At 37.2% G+C, this 25,870-nt stretch overlaps 1 protein-coding gene across 1 annotated transcript in view; it reads left to right on the top strand.

Moving 5' to 3' along the window:
• hikeshi (heat shock protein nuclear import factor hikeshi) overlaps positions 1-18,816 on the top strand; it is a 37,482-nt gene extending 18,666 nt beyond the window's left edge. The window contains exons 2-5 of the mRNA XM_048532461.2: positions 723-960; positions 4,346-4,497; positions 10,395-10,513; positions 15,205-18,816. Coding sequence (XP_048388418.1) covers positions 723-960; positions 4,346-4,497; positions 10,395-10,513; positions 15,205-15,259 — 564 coding nt within the window. The 3' untranslated portion in view covers positions 15,260-18,816. The remainder of the gene's footprint in view (positions 1-722; positions 961-4,345; positions 4,498-10,394; positions 10,514-15,204) is intronic.
• Positions 18,817-25,870: the final 7,054 nt, after the last annotated feature.

The following is a 25,870-nucleotide window of genomic DNA, read 5'->3' as shown; positions in this document are numbered from 1 at the left end:
CTGGATTCCACAAGACTTAATCTTCTGAACTAGCCTACCTTGACGGACCTTGCCAAATATTTTAGTAAATCCATATAGTCTACGTTAAAAACCCTACTCTCATCAATCGACTTTGTCACTTCCTCAAAAAGGTCAACCAAATTAGTGAAACCTCACCCACACAAAGCCATGTTGACTATCCCTTGTAATCCATTTTTTAAAATATTAATAAATACAAAAGTTTATATTTTGTGTATTAATAATAGGACGCTCGTGTAGTGGCTGTTTGGCTGAATGACCTGTTTCTGTGGTATTAATATTGCATAATGCTGTGGATTTGGACATTGTTGTGAATTATAAAAGAATGTGTTGTCTTGTTTACTATCATCTCTTAGAGAACTTGTTTGCATAAGCAAATTAAAGAGAGAATACCAGTTGATGTTGTATACGTTACAAAGATAGTAAAGTATTTGAACTCTGGCTTTGATTTTTGGATGAAATGTAAAAGAAAACATGTTTTTTTTCCCTCAGGTAGTACAATACGTAAACATTGATAAAAAAACTTCTTGAGATGAAACACTTCAACTTCATGCCAATTTTTTAGTTTTTTTTTCTGTGTTTATTTGTGTCGCCCATGCTTTTAATGCTATGTTAGCTTTTGCTGTTGTGAAAATATTGGAATCTATCTTTGGCTTCTGTTTCTTTAATTGCATCCACTAATAGGGCTTTTCTCCCTTACCCAGGTGCAGACAGATGCACAACAAGTTGCAGAGGGGAAATTTGTATTTAACCTTCCCGATTATGAGAATGTCAATCACGTGGTGGTCTTTATGCTGGGGACAACACCATTCCCTGTAGGAACAGGAGGATCTGTGTATTTTTCATATCCCGACAAGGATGGAATGCCAGTTTGGCAGTTGCTAGGATTCATAAGTAATGAAAAGCCTAGTGCAATTTTCAAAATATCACGGTTAAAGACAGGTAAGTAGAAGCAGGCCTTTCAATTTGGTGACTTATTATCGGCAATAGTAAAAGGACATACATGTACAGATATTCTCAGTTTCTGAAAGGAGTTTTATACTCAATTTAGTACTCTTGAAATGGCATCACTCTTAAGTAGATGAATGCAGCAGCCAATTTCTTTTACCCCAGAGTCCCTGAAACAAAAATGAGATCGGTTGATCTACTTTGGTCCTGTACGCACAGGGGCACCTTTAAAAATTTACAATTTAATGCACTAAGCCAGCACTTTGCTTATCATAAATTTCTTGCAGTGTTTAACATTCGTTGCTCAAAAATCCAGTGCTCTTTCATTTTTGGAAGAGTCTGTTGAGCTAGGTCTGACTGGGTAACCTTAATCGAAGCTAGAATAATTAAAAGGTTTTGTTTTGTTCCTTCGAAAGAGATTGACACTATGGTCAAAAGCGACCAAGTCAGATTTCTGAAGAGGGACCCAGATCTGAAACATCAGCTTTCCTACTTCTCTGATGCTGTCTGGCCTGCTGTGTTCATCCAGCTTCTACACCTTGTTATCTCTGGAAATATTGTCAGTTCATATTTATTGGATATTTAGTTCTAAATATGGCAGGTTAAGTAGAAAGGGATTATAAAATAATTTGTCTTTGACATTTTATATACCTCAATCCTCTTTCTTTTCTGGAGTTTTTGAATTTAATTCTTGTTTCATCTATTACCTTCCCTTTTGGATGGACTGGTCTTCTTTTAAAAAACATACTGTTCTTGAGACGTGGATACTATTAGCTCAGACAACTTCATTGCTTTGCTTTTGTTGTTTGTGGATGATGGTCAAACTTCACGGATTGTTGCAGTCCTTTTCATAATATTGTTAGAAAGGTAATTCCAGTATTCTGACCAGTTGCAGCTTGTGGGCAAACTTGGAAATGATTAGGTGTTAAGAACATTGCTGCTCCTGTTGTTGGTGGAGAGATCATAATGGAATGCCAAAGTAAAATGGTTGATAGATGTATCTTGTGGATAACACAAACATGATCCACAGGACACTGGTAGGTGTACACACCATGTAGCTTTTTGACTTCAATAGCTGCAGTTACAAGTGGTTAACATTGTTATAATTCTGATTCAAGATTTATAGGTGTTCGAGAGCCTTTGACAAAGCAGGAGTTGAGCCATTTGCCAAGGGGTGCCTGCTGTTTTAGCTAAATTAATATGGCTGACCTAGCTCAGCATCTGTTCATTGGTAATCTCCAGGTTTTTGGTAGAGCTGTTGAAAACTAGCAAGACATTGCTGGGAATTCTGTTATTGATAATAGTCATTATGTGGGATATGCAACGGTGTGACTGTTGTCACGTGATATCAAGCTGTCGGCTGTTGTAGTGTGGCACTGTGGCCACTGACCCTTCTCTGGTACTTTGCTTAAATGTTGGGGATGGGTTAGTTCAGTTGGCTAGACAGCTGGTTTACAATATAGAGTGACACCAACAGGACAGGTTCAATTCCTGTACCAGCTGAAGATACCATGAAGGTCCGTCCACCTCAAACTGTTCCCTCACCTGAGACATGGTGACCCTTCGGTTAAACCACCGCCAATGAGAGAGAGCAGATTATAGTTCTCTGGGACTATGATGACTTTATATTACTATTCTTCAAAAATCAGTTTAGATAATGAATGGTATCAGGTTGTTTGATGGGCAGCCAATGTGAAGTTAAGCTGAGACAATTAATTGATAGCCTGAGTTCCATTTCTAAATATTTTTACTGTTTTCATTTCCCTTCTAAGACATCCTCACAGTAAATAAGGACCTCAATGGTCCACTCCAATATAGATTTGCTATGTCTCCACAAACTTAAAATTTCCTTGATCTGAGTTATTGCTATGCAGATGATTGTCTTCACTGAGCAGATCCCTCAAGAATCATGTGGTGCATTGGGAGACTAAATAGATTTGAGGAGGAGATAGACAGACAGGTTTTTAATTAGTAATGGGTTAAAGGGTTATGGGGAGTGGGCAGGAAAGTGGAGTTGAGGCTAAGAGGAGACCAACCATCATCATACTAAATGGCAGAGCAGGCTCCATTCTGCTTTCCTATTTTTAATACTACATTCTTTTTGCAATAAATGTCAAAGTTCCATTTATCTGCCTTGGTACCTGTCTTACCTGTATAAAAGCTTTCTGTGACTCATGTATAGGAACACCCAGATTCAATGCACAGATGTATTTTGAAGTTTCTCTCCATGTAGATAACAAGTTGACCTTTTCATTCTTCCTGCCAAAATGGTTGACTTCACGTTTAACCATGGTTAAACTCCGTCTGCCAAATTTTGGTCCATTCACCTAACCTATTCATATCCATTTGTAAATTTCCTGTTTCTTCATAGCTTATTTTTATATGTGCTTTAGTGTCATCTGCAAATTTGGCTATTGTACATTCTGTCCAAGTCAATCATGTAAACGGCAAATAGTTGAACCCTGTGGCACCCCACTAGTTACAGATTGTAAACCAGCAAAAGATCCGCTTTTCCCTTCTCTTTGCTTTCTGTTGGGTAGCCAATCCTCGATTCAAGCCAATTTATTACCACTAATTCGGTGTGATCTGAAGTGTTGACCTTTTGTGCAGCACCTTATCTATTGCCTTGGGGTTACAAAGTCTTACAGTATGGAAACAGACCCTTTGGTCCAGAAAGTCCATACTGACCATAGTCCCAAACTGAACTGGTCCCAACTGCCTGTGCTTGGTCCATTTCCCTCAAACTTTTCTTATTCATGTACTAATTTGAATGTCTTTTAAACATTGTAAGAGATGCCTGCACCACTTCCTCTCTTGCAATGTGTAAAAGTTCATTCCACACACGCACACCACTGTGTTTAAAAAAAATTGCACCTATGTATTTTTTAAACCTTTCTCCTCTCACCTTAAAAATATACCCCCAGTCTTGAAACCCCCAGAAGTCCATGGAATAAGTGTGGAAATTAATAGCATTGTGATTCAATGATATGAAGCTTTTATAAATAAAGGTTTAAATTAGATATATATTCGTCAGGAATTGATAAAATTCAACAATGGTATTGATTGTGCTATTATATTCTTATCCTTTTGCAAATAATTTCTCTCAATCAGATTCTGCTGCTGAAACTATTCATTTGTTTTAAACATGAAGCTTAAAATCAAAGATCAAATACTTGTGTCATACTACTTAAAATTGCACTATGGTCACTATTTTGTGGTGTGATTTTAAAAAGTAGCGGGTTAATTCTTTTTATTTTCATCTTTGCTTTAAGCTGTTTCATTGTGATACAGTGCTTTTTATCTGGTTTTTACAGTTTAGAAGTATTGTTTTGGGTTTTCCTAAAATTGCATATTCATAGAAATTATGATCTCCTTGCAGAGGAAGTTGGACAGCATCCTTTTGGAATGATGAATATCACACAAACTCAATCTGTTGCTCAAATAGGGATTTCTGTGGAACCTGTGGAATTATTGAAACAGCAGACCCCAGTAGCAAGTGCAGCTGTATCAACAGTCGATTCATTTACACAGGCAAGTCCAATAGCTAAGTTAGTTGGGTAACATTGTATTTGACTTTAAAAAAACAAACTTTTGATTGTGAAATCATCCCATAACACATTGTTTTGTAAATATTACATCAGGATTTTTCCTGCCTGGAATATCCGAAAAGGATATGGATGCTGGTTATTTTGGTTTGTATCCTGGGATGTTGATTCTGCATTTTAATTTAAAAGAAAGTTTGCTGTAGTATTTAGTGTAAAGTTGTTAATCATAATGTTTCAGTGATTTAAAACTTGTAAGTTTTTAGTGTATGTTTGTCATTTTGAGAATCTTAACTCTTTAAAAATTATGATCTGTTGCCTATGGTAGCGCAGTATATTTATAATATGAAAACGTTTCTTGAATGTAGATCTAAGATCACTTACAGTGAAGAGAAATTCAGAAGGTTGAACAGATTTTTAAGCATTTTTAAAGTGTTGTTATCATCCATTGAAGTTGTGAGCTGAGAAGTAGATCTGATATTATCTGTTAGAGATAATAATAGCCTCTATAGCTATTAGCTCAGTGTTTTTTTTATTTAAAGGATATGGACACCGTGGCAATGTGACATTTAAAAGTCTTCAGTTGTACAAATGCAGGAAGAGCATAGGAGGTAGTATGACTTCTTCAGCATTTAGAAGGGTTAAATGTACCCATTGATAATATTAGAGTCTGTATCTATGTTCTGTGCTGCAGTGGTGTGATTGATCATCGTCTTCCAAAATTTCTCAACCTGGAAAAAAAATGGATGCTGTTGTGTTTGGAATTCTAATTGAGTCAGTATTTATATTGCCTAATTCCCTCCCTTTCTTGCTTTCTCTGGTAAGCCAAAAGTAAAATGCAGTAAACTATTAGTAAGCCCAAGACTGAGAGAGTATTGTACAGCCAGTCCTGATGGTCAGATCACAGATTGTTCGATTCTAATTATCGAGTCATTTCCTTACTCTTAATTCTTTACTGGTTAATTTTACCTGTCTGCAGAGTCTGAACAGGTCCTGTTTGCATGAAAGTCCACAGTTAAATGTGGTATCCAGTATAAGATGAAACCCATTTTAGAAATTAAGTTTTTTCATGCTTATCATTGGTACTTTTGCACAATGAACTGATCAGTAAAGTGGATTCTAACTGACAGAACTAAAAGCTTAAAGCAGATATAAATTACCCACCAGTTGATTTGTGATTCAGTCTGTTGACCAAATTTTGGGAACAAATGACATCCATAATTTGAAATTTCCAAAGTTTTAAATTTGGCTTCTGGATCACTTTTTGTTTATTTTTGCATTGCTTGGTGTGTGTGTCTTTGTATCATTCTTAATTGAGACTCCATCATTGAACCTAGTTTTGACAGGTTGATAGTGTTTCAGAGATTTTAATTTTAATTAACAGTTGTTCTGTTAATTAGAAACATGGACACAAGACATCTAAGACATTGGTGAACAATAGGGCCAGAAATGTATCTCCTTAACTTATGAGATTTAAGAATTGGAGTAAAGAAAGGGTGAATTGGGCAGGTGAATTTAGTAACAAGAGAGAAGGAAGTACAGAAAACAGCTGTTGGGAAAGCATAAAATTTGTTGTTTGAAAAGTATCCAAATCAAATTGCTACATGTGGGATTGAGATTTTGTTGGTATTTTTTCATTTCTAGTCTGAAGATGGACATTATTTAATCACTTCAGAAGCTGTTAATTCCATTGTTAATTGGTAGATTTGCAGAAAGTTTAGTGGGTACATGGTGTACAAATACAAAAACTTACTGAATCTTGGGAGGTGAAAACTTTTAGTGATACTAAGTATGACAACATATTGCAATTTGTCACTGAATTCATGGATCTTCACAAATTATTAGATGTTTCCTGCACTGAAAAATGCAATACTTAGTTTTTTTGTAAATGTACTACATTTTAATCAGTTGTGTAAATATGTTGTTTAATTTACAATCCAAATGCTGTCACAGTTTGAAATTGAGTTGTAACACTCTTTAAAATTAACTTTTGCATATTTTTTTCTTTGTGCTTAGACAATTTTTCCAATTTTGCTTATGTTTGTTTAGATCAAAAAATAGTACAATAGCCATAGAATGTTTGCCAGTAAAGCCTAAACAGAGGACAGCACTTCAATACTAAAACAGTTGAGTTCAGATTATTATTAATTATGAAAATCTTATGACTGTTATTGCTTCTGAGGCAACCACAGTATTGTCAGTTACTTCTTTAAGTTGCAGGGTCACTGGACTCAATTTTAACTATGCTTCTCTCTCTCCTTGCAACAGGAGCCTCCAGATCGGCTGAGTTTCTCCACCACTTTCTATTTATGTTTCAGACTTCTTAAAAGAAAAGGCAATCAGATAATTTTAATGTAAATTGACGCTTGTTGCTCTCTATCAACTGAGGCCACAGTAACCTCCAAGAGTACAACAATGAAACTTAATGATTTCTGTTTTTTTATACATGTATGTTCTTTCAACTTCTCTAAAAGGCATCTGAATTAGCTCTGAGTAAGGCAAAGTTTATTTCTAATTTTAAAATGCTTTATATTGTAGTATTAAAATACAGTATAATGGAGTATAATCAATACACTACTGTTTGTATATTACGGAATAAAGAAAATGCAAATACTAGTTGTTCCAGTTGGTATTTGGCATCGTTAAAAGTACAATTTTTCTATCCAATTGTTGTTTGGACAATGTTTCACTTTCTCAGTATACTGTTGCTTGGTGTCTCCTCTGACATTTTTTTAAAGCCTCCTTTTCACCAGTTGAAATATGGTATTTTTGATTAAAGAAGCAAAATGAAGTCCTAAAAGTGTTTCACAACCTTACCATATCACGAAACAATTTATGGCTAATCATGTATTGCTCCAGGGCATAGATCCTATAGGAAGGATGGCAAGAAAGGATGTGCAGTGGCAATTTTCATTAGGGATAACAATACAGCTGTATTTAGGGAGGATATTCCGAGGAGTATGTCCAGGGAAGTTATTTGGGTGGAACTGAAAAGTAAGAAAGGGATGATCACCTTATTGGGATTCTACTATAGATCCCCCAGTAGTCAGTGGGAAATTGCGAAATAAATTTGTAAGTACAATTCATTTATCTATAATAATAATAATAAGCTGGTTATGGTAGGGGACTTTTAAGTTTCCGAATTTAAGTGTCTACAAGAAAATTTTCTGATTTGGTTTGTGGATGTATCTAAAGAAGAAGAGAAGAATAAAATGCAGAAGAAGCAAGTCTTGACTGACTTTTGGGTGATAAGGCAGGGTAGGTGTAAGAGGTGTCAGTGGGGAGCACTTTGGGGGCCAGTGATCATAATTCTATTAGCTTTAAAATAGTGATGGAAAAGATAGACTGAAACGAAAACTTAAAGATCTAAATTGGAGGAAGGCAACTTTGTATTGAGCAAGAACTTCCAAAAGTTGATTGAGGACAGATCTTTGCAAGTAAAGAGACAGTTGGAAAATTGGAAGCCTTCAAAAATGAAATAATGAGAGGCCAGAGACACTGTTCCTGTTCGGGTGAAGGGCAAGGCTGATAGGTGTAAGGAATATTGGATGACAAGAAATTGAAGTTTAGGTCAAAAAAAGGAGGCATATGTCAGGTATAGACAGCAGGGATCAAGTGAATCCCTAGAAGAGTATAAAGGTAGTAGAAATATACTTTAGTGGGAAATCAGAAGGCAAAAACGTGACATGACAGATAGAGTTAAAGGAGAACCCAAAGAGATTCTGCAAAAACATAAGCACAAAAGAGTAACTAGGGAGAGAATAGGGCCCTTGAAGATCAGCAAGGCTGCCTAAATGTGGAACCACAGGAGATGGGTGAGATACTAAATTAGTATTCTGCATTAGTGCTTACTGTGGAGAAGGATATGGAAGATATAGAATGTGGGGAAATAAATAGCAACATCTTAAAATGTCCACATTACAGAGGAGGAGGTGCCCAACATCTTAAATCACATAAAGGTGGATAAATCCCCCGGATCTGTGGGATGCTAGGGAAGGGATTGCTGGGCCCCAGGCTGAGATATTTGCATCATTCTTAGCCACAGGTGAGGTGCCAGAAGACTGGAGGTTGGCTAACGTGATGCTTCTACCTCAGAAGGGTGGTAAACTCGGAACTATAGACTGGTGAACCGAATATTGGTGGACTCGTTGTTGGAGGGAATCCTGAGGGACAGGATTTGCATGTATTTGGAAAAGCAGGGACTGATTAGGAATAGGCAGCATAGCTTTGTGCATGGGAAATCGTGTCTCGCTAACTCAATTGTTTTTATTTTGAAGAAGTAACAAAGAAGATTGAGGGCAGGGTGGTGGATGTGTTTTTATGATTAGCAAGATTAGATAACACTAAATACTGTGAGAACTAGCCATTCGGATACAGAACTGGCTGAAGGTAGTAGACAGAGGGTGGTGGTGGTGGTGGTGGTGGAGGGTTGCTTTTCAAACTGGAGGCCTGTGACCAGTCGTGTACCACAAGGATCAGTGCTGGGTCCACTGCTTTTTGTCATTTTATACAAATAATTTGGAACCTAGGAGGTATGGTTAGTAGGTTTACAGATGACACCAAAATTGAAGGCATAGTGGATAGAGAAGAAGTTATCTCCGAGTACAACATGATCTTGATCAGATGAGCCAGTGGGCCGAGGAGTGGCAGCTGGATTTTAATTCTGATAAATGTTGAGTTTCTGCATTTTGGGAAGGCAGATCCGGGCAGGACTTACTTACTTAATGGTAAGGTCTTGGGGAATGTTGTTGAACGTTGAGACCTTGGATTTCAGTTTCACAGTTCCTTGTAAGTGGAGTCACACGTATTCAGGACAGTGAAGAAAGCGTTTGATATGCTTGCTTTTCTCAGTCAGTGCATCGAGTGTAGGAGTTAGGAGGTCATGCTACAACTGTACATGATATTGATTAGGCCACTTATGGAATACTGTCTGCTCTTCTGGTCTCCCTGTTATTGGAAGGATGTTGTGAAACTTGTAAGGGTTCAGGTAAAGATTTAAAGGATGTCACCAGAGTTGGAGAGTTCAAGTTATAGGGAGAGACTGAATAGACTGGGGCTGTTTTCCCTGGATCGTTTTAGGCTGAGGGGTGACCTTATAGAGGTTTATAAAATCATGAGGAGCGTGGATAAGGTGAATAGCCAAGGTTTTTTTCCCTGCAATTGGGGGGGGGGGGTCCAAAACTTAGAGGGCGTATGTTTAACGTGAGAGGGCAAACATTTAAAAGGGACCAAAGGGGTAACTTTTTCGTGCAGAGGGTGGTGAGTATATGGACTAGATTTACTTATGTTATCTGGTTGGCACGGACGATTTGGACTGAAGGGTCTGTTTCTTTGCTGTACATCTCCCGTGACTCTTAGTATCTTTTCAAGTGTAATTTCTGTTGTAAGAATTGCAACATCAGTTGAATTTAATTAGGACTAGATAAATTGGTTTTGGGATGTTGATTGAGGAGTAAATATTGGCCATGATATAAATTATTGATCACTTTTTTTCTGAGAAAAATGTGCAAACTCCTTTCTCTGGATGTCATTTTAGTTTTCATGTTGATCCAAACCCCAGTATGGATTTATTTTGGGAAGCTCATCTCTTCTGGGTGCATTTTTTTGTTTTTTTTTGTTCAAACTCAAATAATTCGTGTCCAAATCTTTTCTGTGAAATAATTCTGAACGTGACACTGACTTTATAGATTTCTACCATAAATATTGCTTTGAAAATCTGCTGGCATTTACAGACATAGTAGTTGATCATAACTGAAGTGCCTGGTTACTTCTATGGACCATTTTGTACCTCTAGGCTGCTGCAGTTCACTTTTTTGGCTTATTTTGCAAAATGTTAACAGTCATATAAATACTCTCTCAATTATTATAAACTTCTTATACTTTCAGTTTACACAGAAGATGCTAGACAACTTCTATAATTTTTCAACCTCATTTGCACTGACCCAGGCTCAGATGATCCCAAATCCCTCTGAGATGTTTATCCCAGCAAGCATTGTCTTGAAATGGTAAATATACATCTATTTTGCATGTCTATTTACAATAACACATAGAAATGTGGTTAGTTTTCCCTTGATGCATGTATCTTGTTCGAACTTTTGTTTTGAAAATGTTTTTGAATCTTGCTGAAGCCGTATCTAATTAAAAGATTACAGTTTTAAATTATTTGTTACTTGTTAAGAAATTTACATGTTCCATAATATGGGAAGCAGCTATGTTGCCAAAGTTTTGAAATAAAATTGATCATCTGTTAAAATAAAGGTCTGGTGTATGTATATAAGGCAGAGGAATTTTTTGATGTATAGGGTAGAACTAGAAAAGTGTGTAGCTATTTGAAAAGTTTGTCAAACAATGATGCACACTATATTTGCATTTGATGCAAGGAGCTCATCAACATACAAGTATGTAAAAACTTATTTCACTGCCCTACTCCTTTCATTAAATAACAGTAGGATCCTATGTAAGCACTCAGTCACTTGCCTGGAAAACAGTATTTCAAGCTCCTTTCACAATGACCTCAATGTCTTCAGCACCCTAGTTTATAATTCCTAAAGCACAGACTTTTGAAATGTTCCAAAGAGTAAACAAAGTGCTTCTACTGTACAATGTATGCATTTCATATTAACTATTTTATGTAATGAGGTTAATCTTTTCCTAAAGCAAATGCTGTTTATGTGTGACTTTGAATATTCTCATTCTTTATCTATGGTGTTTGTTTACTTCTTTGACTCTGTTCATTTTTATTTAATAAACTGGAACTTAATTTGGTAGGACTGTGGAAATATTGCCGGAATTCAAATCTTGAAAACAAAATTGTTCCCACTTGTGCTTCCTTTGTATTCCAGTGCGAAGTTAAGGAATATAATTTAAAAATGAGAATCCGTCTTATTTAAGACTGAGGGTTGAATCTTTTGAGCTGTCTACCTCAGAAAATAGTACAGCAGGGTCAATGAATATTCTTTAAATCGAGATAAGCATATACATTGTTTCCTGGTTATGAATTTCTGGGTTATGGGGGAAGAGTGCAGTTGAGAACATGATCAAATCAACCATGATCTGATTTAAATGGGGAGAAGCACCAAAGGGGCTGAGTGACCTACTCCTCCTCATTCAAATAATTGTAATTGATTTTAGGATGTTTGCTCTTTGGGTGGAAAACTTTTTAATTAGTGCCATGTTATGTGTGTATCCATGTTATATGTGTAGGTTTTTAATGTTGATATAATACAGATGTAACTGGTTTGTTAATCCTTGCGCTGCTTTCAACAGTAGCTTCATCAGACTTTAAAGTATTATTTCTGTAATTAAGAAGAAGTGTATCTACCCTTTTTGAAAGTTCTAGAATACCATTTCCTCTACATTGAAAGAACTCCTATATTAATTTTTGCTGTACTTATCAATTTTCTCACTTCGTCTTCTGTCGGGATACCTTCCTGGTGATGGAGTCAACAGGCCCGTCAGTTTTTCGTTGGAAAGTTCTATATTTTCCTCACGCTTTTTGAGGAGAGAGAATTGGATGGCAGTGTTCATTTTAAGCTACTTTTATGAACTCAGAATAGGGGTTATATATTATGTTGTAGTTAACCTGACATTTTCTGTGTATTGTGTCTAGGTTTGTTGCCCTTGATATCCATTGCTTTTAGCTTACTGCGACATTTCTTGTAGTAGTGTTCCTTACGATCACCAGTGTGTGGGGAGAGCAGGTCAGGTGACTTCTTGGTGGTTCTGCTCTTGGGCTTAGGCAGATAAGTTGTCAACAAATCTATGATGTATTGGATTGCTGACAAAGTATTTTCACCAACTTCTGAATATACTTAAGAGTTTTACTAAGTGTAAGGCTGACAATGGAATGAACTCATCAGGATACTCTCTGATGAAGGGTCTAGGCCCGAAACGTCAGCTTTTGTGCTCCTGAGATGCTGCTTGGCCTGCTGTGTTCATCCAGCTCCACACTTTGTAATCATCAGGATACTGAAAGCTTTCACTGACCATTGGGTGAATTGGTAGACTGCTGGACAATTAATTATGATGTAGTTGCATATGACGTTCAAATTGATTTTGAGTTTTGTTTTCCACCCCGCTCCTCCCTCCCCTCCCTCATTCCCAGAAGTGGTAGTGCTGGTCAATAGAAAACAAGACTAGAGCTTTTTAGCTTGAATCAGATGTACTTCTACTGAAATCCAGTATTCATCGTATTTATATTGCCTAAAAGTTCAAAGGGAACATATGCTGTTCCTACACTCCTGTTACCATGTCATTTTTCTGATTTCATTGGGGAACAGGACCGCCTTAACTAAGTTTCTGACTTAACAGTTGATATGTTAATCTGATTAATTTTAATTTTATCAGAACAATTTTTTATTCTAATATGTTGTATAATTCTGAGTTCTCAATCTAAATATATGAAAAAGGTAGCTGAAAGTTTTAACTTGGATTGTTGTTTTGTTTTCATAACTCTTCAATATAGAGCTGAAGACCTTTAAATGTTGATACTAAGAAGTTTGAGTGCATTTATTTATTCAACTAGCACACATTCCTTTAAGAAATGTTGTCGGTTACGGAAGGTTTGAGTTATAAAGAAAGGCAGGATAGGCTGAGATTTTTTTCACTAAAGGACAGGAGGTTGGGAAGCAAGCTGATAGAAATTTACAAAATAATGAGGGGTACAGATAGAGTTAATGGTGGTTGTCTTTTCCGTTGGATGGTAATGTTGAGATCGGGGAGGCACGTTTTTAAGGTAAGAGGAGACAGATGTAAAAAAGATATTGAGGGGGACGTTATCTTCACACAGATGGTTCATGTGTGGAATGAACGTCCTGAGGAAGTGGTGGATGTAGGAACACTTACAACATTTAAAAGACATTTGGATAAGTACATGTATAGGAAAGGTTTGAAGGGATATGGGCCAGAAGCAAGCAGGTACAACTAGTTTAGTTTGGTATTATGTTTGGCAGGAACTGTTTCCCTTCTGCATGACTCTGATAACAAGTGTTTCCTTTCTGATCTTAAAGGCAACTCAAGTCAATTTTTGAAAAACCATTTCACAGTTTAGATGTTGACATTGTTATATGTATATTTGCCAATATATTCTGCTCTTGCATACTAGTTATTGAATTGAGTTTTTAATGGCTTATTATATACATTGCTAATTACCACTTAGATTATTGTGTTAACCTCCTTATCTTCAGTGATTTATCAATAAGAAATATACTATTTAGTTCTTCTTTTATTTAAAAATAGAAGAAAAAACAGGCAAATATAGGCCAGTTAATTTAATGTGTTATTGGGAAAATGTTAGTCTATTATAAGGGATCCAATCAAGAATATTTAGAAATACACAATATGATCAGGCAGAGTCAGAATGACTTTAACTTTGTGCAGGGGAGATTATACTTGATAGATTTACTGGAATTCTTTTGAGAAAGAAACAAGCAGGATAAATAAAGGAGAAACAGTAGATGTAATATGTTTGGATTTTCAAAAGGCATTTAATAAGGTCCAGCACTTTTGGCTACTTATTAAGATAAGTGTCCTTAATGTTGCAGGTATAAAAATTAAAATATGGATAGAAGATTGATTGATTAATAGAAAACAGGCAGTGGGGTAAGAGGAGCATTTTCAGGATGGCACCTGTAACTCATGGAGTGCCATGGGGGTCAATGTTGGGGCTACAACTCTTGAAAATATATTAACTATTTTGATGAGGAAAGTGAATGTACTGTAGCCAAGTTTGCAAAGGGGATAGAAGCAGAGGGAAAGCAAGTATTGAGGATGACACAAAGTCTGCAGAGGGATATAGACAAATTACAAGAGTGGGGAAAATATAGCAGATGGAATGCAGTGTGGAAAATGTGAAGTTCTGCACTTTGACAGTAAAAGTGGAGATGCTGAATATTATTTAATTGGAAAAAAACTGCAGATAGATACAGGACAGATCAAATTACAGAGAGCCAGCATCCATGTTCAGCAGGTGATAGGGAAAGGAAGGGAATGTTGACCTTTATTTCAAGAAGAATGGATTATGAAAACAGGGAGATTTTGATAAAACTACACCAGACACAAGTCAGACCATAGCTGGAATACTGTGACCATTGAAACATAGGAGATTCTTAGTGGACTTGACCGGGTTGGTGTGGAGAGGTTGTTTCCCCTTGTGGGATAGTCCAGGACCAGAGGGTATAACCTTGGAATAAGGGTTGCACATTTAAGACAAAGATGGAGTGATTTGCTCTCTGAGGGTATTGAAACTGTGAATTCTTTACCATTTGAGGACTTTTAAGGCTGCGTTTTAAGTACATTCAAAGCTGAGATATTTTTCTGATTAAAAATCTATCAACAGTTCTTGAGAAAATGTAGGGAAGTGGAGTGAAGGATTATCAGATCAGTCATAACTCATTGAATAGGTGGAGCAAACTGAATAGGCTGAATGGTCTATTGGTCTGTTCCACCTTGTGTCATACGGTGTTTCTCCATGTGTATCTCTTTTAAGCAGAATCTGTTCAGAAATACTCCATTTGATCTGTTATATAAGAAGCAGAACTGCAGCTGTTTGTAACCTAGTTTTCTCTTTAGTCTCTGTTTTGAAAGTGAAGTATTTTAAAGTTGCCCTAATCGCAAAATAAACATTGAAGTAAGAAGGCAGTAACAATTTGCTGCTAATCCTTGTGTTCTGTTCTTTTTGTTTGTTTCCATTCCTCAGGTATGAGAATTTTCACCGAAGATTGTCCCAAAATCCAAATTTTTGGAAATCGTAAACAATAATCACCAGAAGATAATGTTACAGCCAACAGTGTTGAATTTGTGTAAACTGATTTTTGCAATCCTTTGCAAGGTGTTTTGAATACATGCTGCTTTTCATAGTAATCATGCTGGTTTGAAAATTATTTTGGAACATTTTGCTTGTGATACCTGCCACACTGTTGTTTATAATGGATATTAACAACCTCACTAATCATGTCTGAATTGACATTTGCATTCTCAAAATGGATTCTAAATTGGAATTGAAAGAATATGTAGAATTGTATAATATTGTGAACATTCATTATAATATGCCACAAGTGGGTTGGCAGTCATATCGGGAGAAATCTCTCATAGGGAATTCTGCTCAAGCTAAATCTTTATGCAGCTATACACTCATTTTGTACTCCCTGTCGTATCTAAGATGTTCCTTTTATTCTCACTTGCATCTTTTTATACCATCAGTGCCAGTGGTTAAATTTACTTTATAAAGAGAGGCCTTTGTTTTTTTAACAAATACTGCTTTATGTTAACTTAAGTTTTATATTGGCTACTTAGATCCCGTTAATAATATACATAACCCTGTCTTGTTATTAGATCTGACTGCAGTTCCAGAAGACTGTAAATGGAAAAATTGGGCTGCAGACATTTCTACTGCTTAAAATGTGTGCAGGAAACATGTATATTGTCTATGCATCTTAGCCAACATTTTTGTTCGTAATTTAAGCATCACAGATAATTGCTTCATCACATTGCTTTGAGTCAGGACTACAGAGCAACATACTGAGGACATTGGAAATTTCTGGAGCAAGAAATGGAATTAACCTTACAGGTCAATGACATTTATAAAGTAAGATTTTCTCTCCATAGATGACGTGTGACTTGTGTAGTTTCATATTGATAAACTGCCCAAAATAGAATGTGAATGTAAATATATGACTAGTAAATTGTGTCTTTGACATGTCATAAATTTCGTATACGTAGAAGTTGTTTTGCAGTGGCCCAGGATATTTTATTGAGCAATGAGTCTTTAAGCAGAAAGGAATAGGCAGATGAGCAATAACATAGAAAATACCTAGCTCAGATATCATTGCATATACCTGGAGCTTCCTGCAGGGTTAAATGCTGAGGAATGGGAAAGAAATGCCACAATGCAAAAGAAATGAGAGAAAAGCTAAGTATTTAGAATGCATTACTGAAATTGAAAATGGATAAATTGTAAGGGAAAGAGTCATGCAGGTGGTGCAACGTAGCTTTAACTGAACACTTGGAAAGAAATGTTTATACAGTCCATTTTTAAAAAAATCACTGCTTAATGTGGATTTCAAATAGTGTCAACTAATTTCTCATTCAAAATTAGAAGCTTAATGCCGCCGGAAGGGACTGGAGATGTTATTTACTTCAGCCTTCGCACAAGTTGAAAAGCTTCCAAAACTCTTCCGCCTTTTGGCAGAATATAAAGAGAATCTTTTGCAACTGATCTGTATATGGAGAGTTTGCATAGAGTATTATATCCAAACAAACTGAAAATCAGTAACATGATTCAAAAAGTTATTAGCATGTAAATAATTTTCTCCTTTTTAACTTCACAATTCAATAGAGGTACATCGACACGGAAGTTTTTGAAAGTGCATGATAGAAGTAAGTTTTTCAAGAAAGAATAGCAATATTAATTTACCTTCTGAGATTTGGCCCTAGTGATAGACACTTGCACTGTTCCAGAAGCGCAATTCTCCAGTTATTATCAATTTGAATTTTACTTTTAAATGTTAAATTGAGACCATTGATGTTGGGTTACACTAATAGTTGCAGCAGTGCAATCACAAATCATCTGTAGCACTTCAATGATTAATCATACCTAGTCTGCGTTCCTTCCTAGAGATTGAATCTCCTAGAAAGTATTACAACATTTAACTCTTATAATGAAAGATTGATGGCCAACACTATATTAGTAGTGCAGTCAAATTCCTGAGCAAATTCTCTAATAATAGACATTGGTGTAGAATATAAGGCCAGAAGACACAGGAGTGGAAGTAAGGCCATTTGGCCCATCAAGTCCACTCCACTATTTAAATCTTGGCTGGGCATTTCAACTCCACTTCCCTGCACTCTCCCCATACCCCTTGATTCCTTCTGAGTTCAAGAATTTGTCGATCTCTGCCTTGAAGGCATATACACAGATAAAAATTGAAAGAACAGCAGATGCTGTAAATCAGGAACAAAAACAGAAGTTGCTGGAAAGGCTCAGCAGGTCTAGCAGTAAAAAGTCACCTGATCTGAAATGCTAACTCTGGATTTTCTTCACAAATGCTGCCAGATGTGCTGAGCTTTTCCAGCAACTTCCGTTTCTGTTCCTGATTTACAGCATCTGCAGTTCTTTTGGTTTTTATTTAGTATCTAATTCACTGCTACATCTCTTCTAGGCATGCCCTCCTTGAAGAAGTTAAACTCTCTTCTGGGATTTCTGTTCCAATCTTTTGTTTTCTCTTGTCCACCAGGTTCTGAGGAAGGGTCACTGGACCTAAAACGTTATCTCTGATTTTTCTTCACAGGTGCTGTCAGACTTGCTGAGCTTTTCCAGCAACTTCTGTTTTGATACAGGGTTATATGTCTGTTTCAGTATCTAGTAAACACTACTCCGCCAGGTTATATTGTCTTATTTTAGGAATGCAGACTTTTTTCATCCTACTTGTTCAGTATAAGTTTGAATTTTTAATGAATTTTGCAGATGTTTATGTAATATGTACAGCCATTAGCAACTCAGGTGAGGATCCCAAAATCATCTGTAAGAGAAAGGATAATAAGTCCATTAACGTGAGTAGGGTAGAAACTCTGGTTATGAACTGAAAAGGACAATAGGTAGCAATCCCTAATGTTCCAAAGTTCATTGCATGAAAATGGCATTAAACCATAATGCTTATTACCTAACAAGTGCAGACACACTGGCTGCCTCCTATGGTATAACCTATCTGTGATTCTGTGAAAGCAGTTCTTTTGTAATTGTCATAATTATATAAATGTGGTTAACAAATGGTATGTAAAGGACAGATAAGTTCAAACCAAGAGGATAGCTGCACAAAAGCTGTCTCTTTTGTTTATGTGCCATAATCATTTTTTTAAAAAAAACTTTGACAGGGTCTTGTCTGTCAAATCTGCTGAAAGCATGCAATTTCATTTTTGTCCTGTGATTAAAGCACATTGCTTACGTAGTTTATAGCCCGAGTCACTCAAAAATGGATTAGTCTTCGGTGAATAATAGCCTAATTTTAAATTTGGTGACACTACTCAACCTAGAATGTGAAGATTGACTAGTGTCACTAAATTGACTTACAGTGAATGCATTGAAATGAGAATTTCTGCTGTGAAAAATTGAGAAAAAATTGATTTATGGCACCATGTCCTACCAGGAGGCCTCTTGTCTGAATAGGTAGGAAACCTTGACTACAGTCATTCTTAATCTTACTGCTGATAAGTAGACCAAAGGAAGCAAGAGTAATATGTTTTTCTTATCAATTTACTTAAGTTAAAATGTTGCTCACAAGTACTGAGCAATGTAATAAAATATATGAAACTACGTATTATGATTCATAACATGTCGCTACTGCTAAATCATTCCAACAGCCTGGTGTACTAACACATCTATAAGCTTATCAACCTGGGAAAAAATGTGTTGGCATAATATATTAATTGTTCCATCAAAACGGAAACAATTTTACTGTTGTAAACATCAACTTGAGGTAAACCTTCAGATGTTAAAGGAGCATAAGTCATGGAATAGATCAGAGTCCCTGGTTATTCACTATATTCTTAGTGGATCATCACCTGTTATTAGTTATTGTGTTTAACAATGCTGTCATCTCACAGCAGATAATTGTCTCTGAACTGTTGAGCTATCTATTATCTAATAGAGTAATAAATTAATTCTAATCTTGACTTATGAATTGTGGGGCTGTAGAACACAATAGACATCTTTGTAGTATAGTTATATTTGGCCTAAATGAATGGTAATAAATAGTGAACAGCAGTAAGTGAAATGCAGCCCATTCCAAAATTTTATTCATTTAAATCCAAATAAATTAATCTCTTGAGGCAAGGTATTCTTTATTTTTCAAGATCGGTGAGAAATTCATCAGGAGCAACTCCAATATCAATCTGCTTGTTTCCATTCAATTATTGAGTAATTATTTGCCTTGACATTGAAATTCACCCTGGTTGATCATCTCTGGTTACATTTGGCCTTATATTGTTAACTCTTATTCAGATAGGTAATTAAAATTATCCAATCATTTATTTAAAGCATTAATTTTTCATTTGGCTGCATTATGTTAGTTCAGATGATTAATTCAATCTGGAGTGACTTGACCTTTTATTCACAGGGTTAACTGGGATTCTATTCCACTGTTTTGGGGGTAAAGAATTTCTGATGATTTATTTTGAATTCTGTTAAGACTTATATCTTCATTAAAGTCAGGAAGAGAGAAGGCAGTGGTAAATCATGACGAGTAAAGCTGGAGATGAAGTAAAATATGACAGACTACATCATTATTCAAACACATTTTTGAATTCACTCTTGGGATCTGGATGTCACTGGAAAAGCCAGCAGTTAACATCCATCCTCCCTCCTTTTCCATGAGAGTGTATTGGTGAACTGGCTTTTTGAACCAGTGCAGTCAAGGGGAACAAGTTCCATAATTTTGAGCCGTTAACAGCTCAAAAGAACATGTTCATTGCCATCGAATGACTGTGTATACAATAGGTTTTTTTATAAGTATACTGTGAAAGCAAACTTTTAAACTGTTCCCACCAGTGACTTGGATAAGAGTCTGCGAGGAATAGTGTCCACTTTCTTTATTTTAATTGGCAGCACTGTCATGACCAGTTTACAAGGATCACACGTAGCTTTGACTTATTTTAAAATCTTTGAAGTTTTCAGCATGAAGCTTTAGCTTTTTAAAATAAAAAAAATTAGCTACTAATTTCTGTGATCACAGTAAGGAGCTAGTTACAAGATTTTTCTGAATTAAACAATTTTATTATGAACTGATCTTGGGATAAATATTAAAAAAAGTCAGTGCACATACAGAGGTATAGATTTAAACAGGGATTGTGTTCAGTATAAAAGGAATATGGAAGGAATATACAATTTAAAGTTATCGAGGTGTAAGATTTTAACCTGACAGCATTGCTGTCCAGTTAGTGTCTTTAAATGATCAGAAGTAGCGAATATTGCAGATATTTTTAAATTCTTGGTGTAATGACAATTCTTTTCAAACAGTTTTGTCATTAGGCACTTTCTCCATTTGAGAGGCAGAGACACTATTTTTCAAAGTAATTCCCTTTTTACAATTAAACCTATCTCATTCTACCAAAACCAAGTAGAATCATAGAAGAGAGATAATGGGAACTGCAGATGCTGGAGAATTCCAAGATAATAAAATGTGAGGCTGGATGAACACAGCAGGCCAAGCAGCATCTCAGGAGCACAAAAGCTGATGTTTCGGGCCAGGTCTAGGCCCGAAACGTCAGCTTTTGTGCTCCTGAGATGCTGCTTGGCCTGCTGTGTGCATCCAGCCTCACATTTTATTATCTTAGAATCATAGAACCTCTACAGTGCAGATTATGGCCATTTGGCCCATGAGGTCTGCACCCTCAGAGGAACATCCCACTCCGATCCATCTAGCTTGCACGTTCCTAGCCACCACAGGGCTATTTAGCATGGCGAATCCACCTAACCTGCTCATCTTTGGATTTTGGGAAGAACCTGGAGCACCCCATGGAAACCCAGTCAGACATGGGGAGAATGTGTGAAATACATACAAATGTTCATCAAAATAGGAGATTAGTGCCATTTTGTGCCTCAATCAGTTGACTAACTTCAGCTGTCTTGATAAAAATGTTAATTTCAGTCAGATGATTTTATTCATTCCACATTGTTTCATGAAGCTTGGCTAACTTGCATAGTAAGATGGTTGCTCTGGCCATTTTAATTTTGTTTTTTATCCCCCCTTTAATAACATTTCAGTTTATGAAATCTCAGATATTAAAATCAGTAATTCATATTTCAAATGGTTTTGAAATTTTCCAGTGTTGATCGTCTTAATAACCATATGGAGACATGATTGCATGTCGTAGCTTATAGGTTTGTAACTGCAGTTAATTTAAGTTGTTTCTTAGACTTTGCATTTAAATCATGTATCCTGACCTGTGCTTGTGCTATAATCCTTCATTCAGATGATTTTTACTCATGTGTCTTATTTCACTGCTGGTTTAATTTCTTTGCAACTTTATTTGATCTTTTACCTTTAGTGCATGAAGCACAGTTTCTAACTCTTGCTCTAGTTTCTTCTTTGTGGTTTATTTTAACATTGTTTGTGCCACAGTTTCCATCTGTTTCCACCTCCCATGTTTTATTGGTTTAAAATCTTCATTTCCATAAGCACTTTGGTCGCAGCCTGATACAACTCATCCCTACAGTACCTCCCTTCCCAATATTGCTACTAGTGACTTAAAAAATAAAGTACCCTCTTCCACATCATTCCTTCAGCTACATAACCACTAATTTGCTCAGCCCTACGCCATTTTTAATAAAGCGTAGGCAACAATCTGGAGATAACATTCAAATTAGGAGGAGGGGTAGACTATTTGGCCCCTCAAGCCTGCTGTACCATTCAGTAAGGCCATGGCTGATCTAGTTACTTGACAGTCGAGCCTACCTGTGATAACCTTTCACTGTCTTTGCTTATGAAGGGTCTATCTACTGCTTTAAAAATATTCAGTTTCTGCATGAGGGTTATGAGGAAGATTTCCAAAGATGAACCACCAGTGAAACCTCTAGTTCTAGATTCTTCCACGAGGAAATCATCTTTGCAGATGCACGCTGTCAAAACTCCTATCAATCAAGTCATTTTTTACTGTTTTAAATTCTAGCGGAGCGGATAAAAGCTTGATATCAACAAACTTCCCTTAATCTATTCGTCAAGTCAAGCTTTTCTGAACTGCTTCCAGTGAAGTTGCATCATTCGTTAAATAAAGAGACCAGTACTGTAAACAGCACTCCAGGTATGGTCTCATAATGCCCTGTATAACTGAAATATAACCACCTTCCTTTGTTTCAATTTTCCTTGCGATAAACAACAACATTGGATTAGCTTTACTAATTATTTGCTGTACCTGCATATTAACCTTGTGATTTATGAATTATGATGCCTGGAGCTCTTGGCATCTCACCTCTGGAATCACACACCAGTTCAATGAGAGGCTTTTTTTTTCTCCCAATTCTTTCTGGTGAAATAGACAATATCATATTTTTGGGCATTAAACTCCATTTGTTGAATCTTTGCCTACTCGCTTAAGGAAGCAACAAAGGGATATAGGTTCTCTTCACAACTTACTTTCTTATTTATAATTATTCAAGGAAAAAGTTGTGGTCACAGCACTGATTCCCATTGCACACAGCTTGTTACATCATGCCTTCTGCTTCCAATAGTTAGCCAATATTCCATTTCTCCCAAACTGGCCTTGGCCTCTGTCCTTCTCTCCTTAGACCTTGTGTTCTCGTCCTGGGCCTTGCCTCATTTGCCACCTTGCCCCAACCCCGACGGATAAAGGTCAGAAAGCAACTCTGCCTTTGCCTGTTCCCAGTCCTTACGCCATATCCTCACTTCTTCCTCGGCCCTTGATCCGTTGCCTAGCTTCATCCCCACTCCCGCTCCTGACCTTTCGTGTCACCAACTCTTCCAGTTTGAATTCTGGAATTCTTCTGGCTTTTCCCATTCCTCAATTTACATTTAAATGGCTGGAGGTAGGAAAATACAAACAAGTAACAAAAATAGTTCACTTGGCCCTTTAAGCCTATTCCACTATTCAGTAAGATCAAGGGTGATTTGATTTTAACCTGAACTCTTACGTTCCTACATACCCACCATAACCTTCATCCCCTTTATAATCTTGAACTTTATCTGTGCATGCCGTTAAAATTATTTAAAGATCTGGATCCATTTGTTTATTAAGGAAGTGAATTCCGGAGACACTTAACCCCATCAGAGAAGAAACATTCTTCATGTCTTAACTAGTTGGCTCCTTATTTTTTAAAACTACTACCTGTACTTGCAAAGTCTCTCACAAGAGAAAACATCTTTTCTACATGCACCTCATCAAGTTTACTCACCAGGATCTTGTTTGTTTCAATTAAGTCTCTTCTGAACTCCCAAAGATACAGGCCACGCCTGTTGAATCCTTCCTCGTAAGGCAGTTGGCTTATTCCAGGTATTAGTCTAATAAACCTCTAAAATGCTTCCAGCATATTAATGTCCTTCCATAGTGCAGTGACCTGTACTCCAGATCTGCTCTCATCGATGCCCTGTATAAGTGAAGCACAGCATCCCTACTCTTGCTTTCAGTTCCCTTACAAGAAAACATGACATTCTGTTACCTTGATAGTAGGAACTGCCGATGCTGGAGGATCTGAGATAAAATGGTGTGTGGCTGGATGAACACAGCAGGCCGAGCAGGAAAGCTGATGTTTCGGGTCAAGACCCTTCTTCAGAAATGCATTAGTGATGAAGAGGTCAACGGAGCGTAGGAGGCCTTGGGGTGGTGTCCAGGAGGAGGGAGTTTGGAGGTGGGAGAAGGGATTAGTAGAGGGAAGGTTAGGCTCACAGTTAAAGAAATAAGTGTGGAGGCGGCGGAGAAACTGCTCAATGTCCAAACGAGAGTTGTATTCGTTGCTGTGTGGGTGGAAGGGCAGTGGTGAGTCCTTTTTTGAGAACTGACTGTTCTCCCTCAGTAAGAGGGAGGTCTGAGGGGGGAGGTGGGGTATCGAAGACTCGGCTGGGCTGGGTGTTGTCTGGAGATGCTGGCTGTGAAGGCGGTGGGCGGAGCAACGTCGGCCGGTAGATCTAGGATGTTGGTGGGTATGGCGTCCTGAATGTTTGAAGATGCCGCTGACACAATGTCTGTGTTGGCCTCAGAAACGGAGGCAGTGGCAGCAACAGCGGTGTTGATGGTGTTGGTTGTACCGGTAGTGGCATACTGGCTGACCGTGGATGTGACGTCATCTGTGGAAACCATTGATGCTCCGAAGGTGGCCACATGGCCAACGGTGGTGGGCACTTGGTGGGGAAGGTTCTGGATATGGTGGCAGGCACCAATGAGTTTAAAGTACTTTGGGTTTTTAGTGTCTAATAAAGCCAAGTAAAATTGTGAGTTCAAATTGTGGATTGTGCAAAGGATAAAAAATAGGAGTGGTCCTCTGCAGGTTTGGGAGAGGGAGGCTCTCAGCCATGGTAGACTTGATTGTAGTATTTAGAGATGCTGACGCAATGCAGCGAGTGTGTATTTCAGAAGTTGCAGTGAGAAATGCTTGTGTACGATATCAACATCTGAATGTAAGGGTTGTCGTGTTTGGGACCAAACTTGGAAGGCTTGAATGTAGACTTCAGTCTGTTGGGGATGATCCAGTTCCATAGACAGGTACTCGGAAAGGAAATGGGGCTGTAGTACCTGCTTTGCTTTAGGACGTGGTCAAGGAGTTTCTGGGCTGAAGAAAGTACAAGAATGTTGCAGTGGGAGAGGGGTGCAATGAGGCTTTTTTTGGAGGGAGGAACGTAACTTCTTTAATGTGGGCATCCTTAGAGGTTTTTCAGAGGGGTTAAAATTGTTACAGAGATAGTAGAAACTGCTGATGCTGGAAAATATGAGATAAAACAGTGTGAAGCTGGATGAACACAGCAGGCCAAGCAGCATCAGAGGAGCAGGAAAGCTGACGTTTCGGGTCAAGCCCCTGCTTCAGAAATTCTATTACCTTTCTTGATTACTTGTTGTACCTGCATACTACTGTGATTCATGCAGTAGGACACCTAGATATTTCTATTTCAGAGCTCTGCAACCTGTCGCCATTTAGATTTTTAAAAAATATTTCTGCCAGAATGGACAATTTCACATTTTCCCACATTGTACTCCATTTCCTAGATCTTTGCCCATTCACTTAACCAATATATATCCTTTTTAGGTTTAGTAAGTCCTTTTCATAAATCACCTTTGCTACCTATTCTTGTGTCTTCAGTAAATTTAGCTTCCATACCTTTTGTACCTTTTAACCAAGTCATTTTTATATAAATTGTAAAGAGTTGAGGCCTCAGCAACGACCCTGATGCACCTTTTGTGACATTCTGTCAGCCTATATGTTCATACTGTCTGCCTCCTGTTAGCCAGCCAATTTTCTATATTCATGCCAGCATGGTACCCCTAACATAATGAGCTGTTAATTTCCAAATTGGTCAGTAGAGTAACAGTACTGACCAACTTCTGCCACTGGATGGAGTGTGGTCTGTCTGAAAACATTGAAAATGCATTTTTCAATATGATACTGTATTTCTTTTCTATGTAGTGTGGTATTTTAGTTTGCATTTTATCAGAGCTAGAATACACAGTACAGTATTTAAACTTATGCTTTTCTGGGCTTGAAATGACCAATGGAGCTTAACTGTGGTTTAATATTGATTCTTGTGGGAATCAGTGATTTATTTTGTCGTTTCACTTAGTTGTGATTTTCAGTGATGCAATTACATCTAGTGCAAATAGTTGCTACATTTCCTAGTGCTGTTGGTTCCAAAATGCATGAGAACAGC

Source organism: Stegostoma tigrinum, chromosome 6, assembly GCF_030684315.1.
Source record: "Stegostoma tigrinum isolate sSteTig4 chromosome 6, sSteTig4.hap1, whole genome shotgun sequence".
In the NCBI taxonomy this organism is placed as follows: Eukaryota; Metazoa; Chordata; class Chondrichthyes; order Orectolobiformes; family Stegostomatidae; genus Stegostoma; species Stegostoma tigrinum.
Note: the sequence above shows the minus strand (reverse complement) of the source record. Positions and strands in the feature narration are given on the sequence as shown.